The 12004-nt window shown below is 37.3% G+C and overlaps 1 protein-coding gene across 1 annotated transcript in view; it reads left to right on the forward strand.

Annotated features, from left to right (window-relative positions):
- Positions 1-11679, forward strand: part of dpysl5b (dihydropyrimidinase like 5b) — a 64985-nt gene extending 53306 nt beyond the window's left edge. The window contains exons 11-12 of the mRNA XM_043676164.1: positions 2836-2998; positions 3581-11679. Of these exons, the coding sequence (XP_043532099.1) occupies positions 2836-2998; positions 3581-3666 (249 nt within the window). The 3' untranslated portion in view covers positions 3667-11679. The remainder of the gene's footprint in view (positions 1-2835; positions 2999-3580) is intronic.
- Positions 11680-12004: the final 325 nt, after the last annotated feature.

The raw sequence follows: 12004 nt of genomic DNA on the forward strand, positions 1-12004 counted from the left end.
CTGATGATATAAAGCTGGGTGGCAGGGTGAAAAGTGATGAGGATGTTAGGAGATTACAGGGTGACGTGGACAAGTTAGGTGAGTGGGCAGATGCATGGCAGATGCAGTTTAATGTGGATAAATGTATGGTTATCCACATTGGTGGGAAGAACAGGAAGGCAGACTACTACCCTCAATGGAATCAATTTATGTAAAGGGCAGTACAGAGAGATCTGGGTGTTCTTGTACACCAGTCAATGAAGGCAAGCATGCAGGTACAGCAGGTAGTGAAGAAGGCTAATAGCATGTTGGCCTTCATAACAAGAGGAATTGAGTATAGAAGCAAAGAGATGCTTCTGCAGCTGTACAGGGCCTTGGTGAGACCACACATGGATTACAGTGTGCAGTTCTGGTCTCCAAATTTGAGAAAAGACATTCTGGCTATTGAGGGAGTGCAGCGTAGGTTCACGAGGGCTGAATGGCCTATTCCTGCACCTATTGTCTATTGTCTATTCTCACTTCCCAGAGCAACCTAGGATAAATCTTGTCTGGCCCTGGGGACTTATCAATCTTAATGTTTTCCAGCACATTAACTTCCTCAATCTCGATCTGTTCGAGCCTGTTGCCAGCTCCTCAAAGTTCTCATTCACAATAAGGTCCCTTTCTTTAGTGAAAACTGAAGCAAAAAACACATTTAGGGCTTCCCCTCTCTCTCAGACTCCACGCACAAGTACCCTACGCTATCCCTAAGGAGAAGGCCCTACCTTTTCCCTGATCATTCTCTTCCTCACGTATGAGTAAAATGCTTTTGTGTTCTCCTTTATCCTTCCCACCAAGCCTTTCTCATGCCCCCTCCAGCTCTCCTCAGTCCATTTTTGAGCTCCTTTCTAGTAAGCCTGTCATCCTCTTAAACCAGTGCTAGATCCTTGCTTCGTCCGCTTTATGTAAGCTGCCTTCTTCATTTTGACGAGAAGTTCTTCTGTTCTCATCATTCAAGGCTTCTTAATCTTACCCTTTCTTGCCTGTCTCAAAGGAACAAATGTATGCATCATTTGCAACAACTGCACCTTAAACAGTTTCCACATGTCTGTTGTGCCCTTTCTGTGGAACAATTGCTTCCAATCTGTACTTCCCAACTAGTGTCTGGTAGCATCATAATTTCCTTTTCCACAATTAAATATCTTCCCTTGGTAACTGCTCCTTTCCCTCTCCAAGGCTATGGTAAATGTGAGGCAGTTGTGGTCACTGTCACCAAAGTGTTCTCCCACCGCGACACCTGACACCTGTCCTGGCTCATTGCTGAGCACCAAATCCAAAATGGCCTCTCCCCTTGTCGGCCTGTCTACATACTGAGTAAGGAAACCCTCCTGATAACACCTGACAAAAACTGCTCCATCCAAACCATCTGCATTAAGGAGGTTCCAGTCGATATTGGGAAAGTTAGAGTCACCCATAACAACAACCCTGCTACATCTGCATTTTTCCAAAATCTGCTGGCCTATGAGTTCCTAGATCTACCCTACTGCTATGATGTTAGAAAACCCCCAATGAGGTGGCTGCTCCCTTGCTGTTCCTAACTCCCACCCCATACTGACTCAGTAAACAAACCTTCCCCATCAACCTTCATTTCTGTAGCTGTGACGCACTCTCTGATTAGCAATGCTACCCCCCTCCTCGTTTTCCCCCCTCCCTGTTCTTTTTAAATGCTCTAAATCCTGGAACATTTGGCAACCATTCCTGCCCCTGTGAAACCCATGTCTCCGTTATGGCCACAACATCATCATCCCAAGTACTGATCCATGCTCTAAGTTCGTCACTCTTATTTCTGACACTCCTGGCATTAAAGCAGACACACTTTAACTGATTCCTTTGTTTCATCATATGAGAAACCTCCCTGATAGATTCACTACATCCTGTCACTGCCCCAATACAACTACCCCCCTCTCAGATATGTAGCTCTGGTTCCCACCCCCCTACCAAACTAGTTTAAACCCTCCTGAACCACATGAACAAATTTCCTCCCCAAGACATTTGTGCCCCTCCAGTTCAGATGCAACCCGTCCTTCATGTACAGGTCCCACATTCCCCAGAAGGCATCCCAATGTTCTAAGTATCTGAAGCTCTCCCTCCTGCACCAGCTGCGCAGCCACGTGTTAAGCTGCACTCGCTGCCTGTTCCTCACCTCACTATCTCGTGGCACCGGTAGCAAACCTGAGAACACTACTCGTACAGCTCTTCAGCTTCCAACCTTGCTCTCTGTAGTAACTTTTCAGCTCCTCAATCTCTTTCCTGGATTTGTCATTGGTGCCAAAGTGTACCACGATTTCTGGCTGCTCACCCTCTCCCTTCAGAATCTTGTAAACCCGATCGACAATATCCCTGACCCACCATCTCCTTGGGCTGGCAATAATGCTCATTTCATTTGACTGATATCATTCAAACTGTGGCACCAGCAGTAACCTAATTGGAGGGATTCAAACATGGAATTGCAAGAAAGATGAACACAGATTTGGGAGGCATAACATATTTAATGACTTAAAAGGAAAGTGAAGTTGGAACTGAATTCTGTTGGAAGAGAAGGAGAATGCATTGTTGGAAGGAGATGAAGGCAATTTGAAGAGGAGGGTGGCATGACTGCCAATCTAATGACTTTTTCCAGCATTCTCTCTGATAGTGCTTTATGTAGTATAACCTTATTTGAAGTGAATAGCTAAACTAGTTGTCTGCCATAAACCTTCAAGTCTGCCTTCCAGAGCTTAAGGGAGTGAAGATGAGGGCTATATGAGGAGAAATTATCAGGGCAGCATTCCAATGAAATCGTAAGTGATAATAAGGTATTATTGTACTTGTCTATAGAATTTGACTGCAAAGGCTGTGGATCGTGCTCCATACGTAGGTGATGTGGCGATGGTGCTTAATGTAGGAAAAGAAACCCCAGCTCATCCAGACGTCCAATTCCGTTCTGTGACACGTCACAGTGGAGTGAGGGATTTGCACGAGTCCAGCTTCAGTTTATCTGGTAAGATTTAACTATATCTTATGGACTTCTCACATTTCTTTTACCTATAGATAACTGTTATTTATTAATCTATTGTTCTTTGTACGCATTTTAAGTTTTCAAAATTGAAGTGGTGAATAATTAGACGGGATGACTAGTTTTCATCACCCTTTTCTTTTTCTTTGGAGTTTAGAAGTAAATTATTTTACTAATTATCACAGCTAGTTTGCTCAGCACTTCTAAGAATAATCATGATTAATTATGTAACTGAACAATTGTATATCAGTGAAATCCATAAATCTTAGTTTTGTGGACCTTTCTAATGCGTTGGTATATTATAATTTTTTTCTGCTTAATAATATGGACCATATGTGAAATTACGCTGGTTGAGTATTACTACTTTTTATCTGAATCAGATAGCTTTCAGAAGATTTTTCATATGTTCATCTGTATTGTGGTTCTATGGATAATGAAAGTAATTGGTAATTTTTAGATTTCACGTAATTGACTTGGCTGAATGTGATAATATTATAATATTGGTAGTTCCTTACTTATTTTGATGGTGAAGGCAGTTCCTTATATCTTGCTGTTCATTCTTTGCAGGATCTCAAGTTGATGATCATCTGCCAAAACGACCTGTATCTAGAGTTTTGGCTCCACCTGGTGGGCATTCTAATGGCATCTGGTAAAACGTGTGTCTCAGTGCTGTCAAGTCTTACGATCAAAAGTGAAAGCAGAATATGAATGACTTAGACCCATGACACGCTGGAATTTACTTCATAAGCCTCAGTAACACCATATCTATATCATGTGAATGAACACAGCTTTTAGTTATTTTAAGATTTTTGTAAGACGTTTGAGAATGTTACATCACTACCATAAGAAGTTGGTCATAGATGAAAGAAGACTATTATGAAAATTGTAGATCCATTACTATAGATTTTGTGTTAGGCTCTGCTGCTATAAGTGCAGAATCTTTATAATTCTGCTACAATAAATTGTACACAAGTGAGTGAAATGTATTGTAGTCTGTGCATGATGCAATCTGACTTCATACACCCTAAAAATAAGAAACTCAGCATTTAAAACTAACAATAACTGGTGTATTCTATTACTTTTACTTTGTGATGATTTTGGGAATTTTCACTGTGTAGAATCTTGAAAACAGCCTAGGAAAAGTTTGAAAAATTGGAGCAAATCCAACTAAATTAGTACAAGTTGCAAATTGTTTACCACATAAGTACATGTCACCAATGAGCTGTGGATTATCACCACTTAGTTTATTTAGGATAAATTACCATCCTTGGTGTGAAGACTTGCTGAAATACATTGTCTATGGTCTTTTGAGGAATTTAGAATGTGATCATATCAGAGTTTTCTTCTTTCCATTACTGGTCTTTTGAAGAATTTTCCATTTTTCTGTGTAAAATCAAAGGAACAATTTTTTTCCTGTTCTTTGGAGGACTGTTGTACATCAGCCAAACAGTCCTCCCAGTCCAATTTATATGTCACTAATAAATCTAATCAGGAAAACTATCTTTACTTTGAGCGATGAGAAAATGGAATTTGTTACCACATGGAATGTTTGACATGAATAGCATGTGCTTGAATGTGAAAGTAATGGAAGAATCTGTTCAGTTTGACATGAAGTAGACTAGAAGGAGTCTCACATAGAGCGCAACTGCTCGTGTGGATCTAGCTACCGGGCTTACTAACTAGTCATTTGCTGTAAAATGTCTGTAACCAAAGTCCCTAAATACATCAGTGTGGCTTCCATGTCTGTTGTGATGTTTTGTATAGCATACAAGTTCCTCAGAAGTATTTGCACTGAGAATTAGTCTTTGATCTTCATAAGATGTAGTTAGTGTGCTTGTGCTAATGTGTTAGGAAATATTGGGTCCTATGTGTTAGTGTTACTAATTCAAAAGTTCTGCAAAATACAAAATTATTTAAGTCCTTTAATATGTATGTATGCCTTTTTAGAAATGATGTTTCACTGGCTAAAGTTTTTTTTAATTTGACAATTGGAAGTTTCAAGCAATGTGAATTATTTTCACCCAAAATTTCAATTTCTAAATAAATTGGTGTCCCATCTTGTAACTATACAAACCCAAAGATAGTTGTAAACAAGTATGATATTATGAACAAAGAGGATAGATAAATTTATCATATTTGTGAATAAAGTTGATGCAACTCTTAAGGGTGAGATTTTCTGAAGTGCACAGATTAATGAGTCGAATGAACCAACTGGAAGTACTTCAATTAAAACACCCATAATTATACAAAACTTGGCAATTACTAAGCATTTATGGCATTAAAAATGTTGCTTATATCTTGCTATTTTTGGCTCTTCCAGACCCATCTCCCCCAATTACTATTTTCAGGATGTGTGCAGCTGATTCTTAATTTAATGCAGTAAAAGGATATATACAACAGCTAGTTATTTTAAACAGTACTCTAAGTTTGAATTCACCTCAAGTATAAGTATTTGAAAAACTGACACAAATATTGCAAAATTTCAGACATTCTTTGCATATAGTCTTGATAAAGTAATGCACAGATTTTCTTTGATATTTACTTCTAAAATTAATTTCCAGTCTCACCCGATATTTACTTGACTATTCAGATCGATATTTCAGTTTACAGTTGACTGGATAGTGACTAGAGATGGCATAAGGATCAATATTCTAGTTTTCAGCTTCTCTAATAGCTGGCTGTGACTATTATGAAGGAATTTTATAGCTTTACAAGAATCTATGCTTTTGGCACCCAGCATTCCTAAAGCATGCAATGCTTTGAAAGCAAGATTGTTAAGTTCTATTTCTGTTAAAAGTAAAAGATTTTTTGTTAATAGCCAATCAGAGATCAATTCTATCAACCTTTCCCTAGTGTCTTAAAGATACTGTATTAGAATATTTTATTCTCTATAGGATGCAGTGTAACCAGATCTCTGAAGAAATTTCAATTATAATATCTTGTATTTAAATAAAAAAATCAAACCATAACTTTCAAAAGTAAAACTAATTTCTCGATTATGTAGAAAACCCTGTTTTGAAATCCTGGAAACACAGGAAGACCTTTCAAAATTCATGTTTTTTTTTAAAATGCATCCCATGTGATGATGTTTTCCTACGGGCTTTGCCAAAGTAAGGATTGTGACAAATGGATGTTCAAAATATTTCTAATAACTAATACTTTAGGGACTTTGGTTGGTAAGTTGATCTCAAATTTTGTTAACATTTAGGATAATTGTACCCACAAATACACAATTATAACTTAATCAAGACATGAAGCTTTGACTTAAGCTTTATTTAATCTTTGAGGGGCTTTTGTTTTTCCTGAAATTTTGTTACTTTTTTTCCAAAATGATATATTTTTTCCAAGTCAATGAAGGACCCTATAAAGCTTCTGATCTGTTCCTTACTCTAGCTACTCAAACATAACAGATTGTGAACAAAGTTCTTGTGTAATTTATTAATGCATTAGATTGAATGTCTAAGATAAAGTTTGGTAGCTAATATTGACTAAGTCCATTGTGACACTGTGTTTTATTGGCACTTGTAGTGTGTCCTGTGATTGTATGTGCGTTGTCTGTAATGGGCAACTGTAAATATCATAACATAATGACAAATTTCAATGTTGGCGAGATGTTATTGGACATTTGCAAATCATAATTGGATCTTAAAGTGAGGCTGCATAAGCATTGAAATATTTTAATTGTGGCATTGAAATGCATTAGTCATTGTGTTGATGGTCATAGTTTTAGTGCATTGCTGGTCTCTGTGTTCAAAAAAAAGCCTGCAAGTCTATGACGTGCCCACTTGATGGAAGGGAATGTATTTTTATACAGGCCTCACTTTTGTTTGCTACTGACTAGCAATTGATTTATATAATGGGGGAGGAAGGACAGAGAAACAGTCATTGTTTGCTTTAATTCAAATTTAAATTAGGCCAGTGGTACTTTTGAGTGCGCAGATGAAACAATTACAAACACTAAAAGTGCACAATTTTATTTTAACCTTAATAATACTGTGAATTGTTCTTAGAAATATACTGGATCAGAAAAGATTGTTAAGTCCACTTATTCAGTTTCAGTGTTCTGAAATTATTATTTTTCACAATGTTCATTATATCCCAATAATACATATTTATGCAGTATTATCCAATTGAAGAATTTCTCAAACTTTACTTCCATATTTAACATTAGAAATTTTGAGCATGTGATTCATTGACTGAATCTAGTGACAAACTTTAGACTTTTTTTAATATGAAACAAAAATATGTTTCCATATTTGATTTATTTGGTATGTATTTAATTTATGCATTTTGTTAGATAACCATATCTGCTATGCATCTCTTTAACAATGTCAAACACCGGAAGTGTTTGCATTTATCTGGCTTGAACCGGTTTAATTTTTCTGAAACTCCTCAGAATTGGTGCTAACATTGAACAAGGTATAAAATGACTTTTCTCCATATGTTAACCCTTACTACACACTGGAGAACATTAGAATGTAGATAAAATCTGCAGATGTATTTGTGAATTCTAAATAAGCAGTAACATGATAGAAGAATGGAATTTTGTTTTTGTACATAGGCATATTTTTATTCTGAATGAATAGGTGCCTAATTCAATACCAAGATCTGTGTCCAAATAAAGAGCCACCTGCGAAAGTAGATGTTAATTTTTTTTTAATGCAAAAAGCAATAAAATTTAATGGAGCCTTCTTGTGGTTTCAGTAAGCCTTAAAATTATCAGGGTCACTCCTTCACTTTAATACTGGCTGTTTTGACTGACACATCAAGATCTGGTACTAATCATCTAAATTAAAATAGCAGCCATAAGATTTGGTACAAATGGACATTAAATTTACACTACACTTTAATGTCAGTTTGAAGAGGGTTTCCTGATGCTGAATTTGTAATGTAGATCTAATTGGAGCGTACTCTGATTCCAGGGAAAAATGGCAGGAGATTCCCTGCAAGCTTACATGTGTGACCAACATGGTGTTAAAAGGGTTTTGGAAGAGTGCCCATGCGATCTGTTAGGCATCCTGAACATTTTTAAGCCTATTTTAAAATAATTTGAATGTTTAGAGAACATGGAAACTGTTACAGCTCTCTATCTAAATATTTAAAATGCAAGTTCCAGTTAAAAGCATCTCTGCACATATTTCAAAGTGCAGAACCAGAATGTTTTCTAGTGCAGAAGAATCGAAGTTTCAGTGTTTTCTGGCTGGAACCCAGAATTGCAATTTTTGGCATGAGACCGATTATTATTGTAGATGTATCGTTCATGTAATGTAATTAAAAATCTCACTTCTAGTACCCAATCTTTAAAATTAACCTTAGCAAGAGGTATTGTTTACCTTTTGGTTTTCTGTTGAAGGGAGAAAGATGTTCTAACTGCATTATAGTCACAGTAGAAAGGGGATTTGTATCTTTGTATAAGATGTGTGAAAAATTGGATACAACACTTGAAAGCATTTTAAAATGCTCTTGAAATGTTGATTATTTTGAAGATACTTATTCCACATTTAATACTTAAGGGCTATTTATATGGTATTGATGTACTGACAAATTGAGAATTAACTGCTTTTCTTCTGTTCACATTTGAAATATTATTTGTCATTGTATTGGATTTTCCACAAAATGAATTTTTAATTGTTTTTAAAACACGGTAGCAAGACTAATTTTTCTGACCTCCAGAGCTATCGTACAAGTGTTTAGGTTAATATGTGATGCTGTATTCACCCATTTCCTAATAGCCAGATATTGATACCTGTGTGCCTTGATGATGATTTTCTGTTTTATTCATTGTTTATTCCACGTGATTCTGAGTGCGCAGGAAGAATTGTCTTAAGTACTAAAATTGCAGTAACTCTGAAGGCTGTCTGATATGAAACTTACAATGCAGCCTAAATATTAATGTTGTTGCATTTGAGGTGGGAAATTCTTCAGTTTTGCAGCATAGCTGTTTAGAACTACTATAGAATTAGGAATAGGTCATTTTGTTTTTGTAATTGTAATTCCACTGTAATTATTGAACTGTGCTCCACATCCCTTGGTACCTTGCCGAACAAAAATTGATCAGTCTTGATCTTGAAAATGTTTACAGACACAGCATTCACAGCCTTTTGCAAGAGAATATTCCAACTTCTGGTAAACTTTATATAAAGATGCTCCATGATTTTATTATAAAATGACTTTGCTCTCATTTTAGGATTACACATGTTCCACAAATCATCCCTTTTCAGGATTGCCCAGCCAGAGGAAATAATTTCCTTGTAATTACCAGAATAAATTTGATATTTTCAAGATCCTAGTTGGATAACAGTCAACCCCCTTTACCCGAGGAATGCAAGTTTATTCACCCTCTCATCATAATTTAACTTTTTAAAACTCTGTTGTAATATTGGTAAAAAAAAATTCTATCCCATCCAAAACCAAACTCTGGAGATGGAAAAAAGCAAGGACAGGGACATAAGAATCCTGCCATCCACATTCTAGCATTGATAAGAAGCACAGCAACAGATTTTCCTCTTGGTTGAGCATGTGCCAGGAAAAGAAAAGAAGGTAGTTGATGAAGTAATTACTTTAAAACATCTTACATGGTTAAAATTCTGATAATCATTCAGACTTAGTTATGCTTTTGCTTTAACTTTGTACAAATGACTGTATTATTGACACCATCAGTTCATTTGCAATGAGTTCAGCCTTCCAGTTTGGAAAATTATTTCATGAGCCATAAAATGTTCTGTTTGAATGGAAATAACAAGATTTTTAGGCACCAGAATACAACTCAAAATATTTGCAAAATGCACATATTCCTTTCGTAATGTCACAGAGTGTCTTGCTATAAACCCCTCTTTTCCACAGCCCACTAGGAGAGCAGTTGTTCTGTATTTCCTTGTTCCTTTCAAATTCCTCACCAGTCTTTAAGCAGCAGTGTGAAAAATTTACGGTATAACTTACAAGTTGTACAAAAATGTTACAGCAATGTTATTTGCAATAAATTGCAGCACTTGGCTATATAAATCTGCTGTCGATGCTGTAAGAAACACATTGAGCCACATCTTATAGGGGCCTGAACAACACGACTGGTGTGAAATGTGACAGAATTACATAAGTAGTCGAGAGAGGCCCATCTTGACATAGTTGAAAAATGGAGCGAGTTGCTTCCCAAGTTCTGGGTGTCAAGGCAAGATACTCACTAGGCAACAGTGAGTTGCACATTAAGGGGAGCTATTGTTTGGTCATGACCTTATTAATAGCAGATCTCATCTCATTTCATTAATATACAGCTCCCTATCCTGCCATGCTGTGAGTAAACGAGATGCCAAGAATTTTCGTCTTGGAAGTCAGAGAAAGTTAGCAGTACTTCCATCAGGTCAAAGAAGATAGCAGGCAATTCACCACCTGTCTTGACCTATTCTACAATGAGGTGTTTTCCTCTTGGAATGAGAGAGAGAAACAGGTATTCAGACAGATGAAAATGGGTGGCATAGCTGTTAATGCTGATCAGGTGTGGTGATGTCCTGAGTGACTAAGAACCACAAGGGCATCCAGGAATAGTGCTGTCAGGTGTTCAGGTAGGTGAGAACAACTAAGGGAAGATGATGATGGCAGTAAAGTGGTAGAGTCTGAGCATTATTGGAAAGTAGGTACAGTTAGCAGAGATTGTGAAGTATCAGAGAAGATGGTGGCACTTAAGCTGGCAGATGGAGAAGGTCATTAAACCTTATTTCTACAGTGCTGGCCATTCCTCCACAAGGCTGAGACTGCACTGATTTCGGTGGTAAGCTCTGACAAGGATGGCATGGTCTGCTGTTATGACCTTTGCTGGTCCTGGGTGAGAAGGACATCCTGAATCTGCATCATCCCATCCACTGTGACCTTCAAATCCTACCTGGAAATCAGGGTACCTATTTTCTCTTGTCTACAGTGTTGAGGGCTAATATCAGAAAATCATGCAGGGAAGCTTCAGTAAGACAGTGGCAAAAACACCCTTTTAAAGATGGCATTGGTGCCAGAGATGTCAGTCAATTCTAGGATTTCCCGATAGTGGCAAATTGTTCCAGGAATGGGAAATAGCAAAATGAGGCTAGAATTGGGAGAAAGGGGCACTTGAGGCAAATTCAGTGATATACAGCAAGAAAACACCCACACTAAGCCTTGCAACAATAAACCCTCTGTAAAACTCAGCAAAAATGGCACTTTGCCAAAAGAAAGTAAAAAGCTCATTATCTTCTGCATAATTTCTTCATTACTCACACCAACCGTAAGTTAAGACAGGGAAGACAATGCTGATAATAAAGAAAACACATTGTGTAAATATTATCGATATCATAGCTCTAAGGCAGCGTTGTATTTAAAATTGTTTGTAAATTCATACCTGGTACCTATTGTATCCTCATTACTGTATACTCAGTAACTTCTACTTCCCAGAATGATGCTATCATTGCTACCTATTTTACATTGTACGGGACTCAGTTGTGCTAGTGCTTGAGTAGAAGAAATCCCTTTTAGCTTATGTTAGCTTTATGATTCACTGCAATAGCCAGCTTGGTATATTAGAAAATATATTTTGCAAGTTGTGTGCACTTTTTTAATATAGAATATCACTTCAAAAAATGTTTGAAAACTATGGAATCATAGAGTCAAAGAGTCATGTACAGCATGGAAACAGACCCTTTGGTCCAACCCGTCCATGCCAACCAGATATCCCAACCCAATCTAGTCCCACCTGCCAGCACCCGACCCATATCCCTCCAAACCCTTCCTATTCATATACCCATCTAAATGTCTCTTAAATGTTGCAATTGTACCAGCCTCCGCCACTTCCTCTGGCAGCTCATTCCATACGCATGAAAAAGTTGCCTCGTAGGTCTCTTTTATATCTTTCCCCTCTTACCCTAAACCTATGCCCTCTAGTTCTGGACTCCCCAACCCCAGGGAAAAGACTTTGCCTATTTACCCTACCCATGCTCCTCATAATTTTGTAAACCTCTATAAGATCACCCCTCA

Source organism: Chiloscyllium plagiosum, chromosome 3 (genome assembly GCF_004010195.1).
Source record: "Chiloscyllium plagiosum isolate BGI_BamShark_2017 chromosome 3, ASM401019v2, whole genome shotgun sequence".
Lineage (NCBI taxonomy): Eukaryota > Metazoa > Chordata > Chondrichthyes > Orectolobiformes > Hemiscylliidae > Chiloscyllium > Chiloscyllium plagiosum.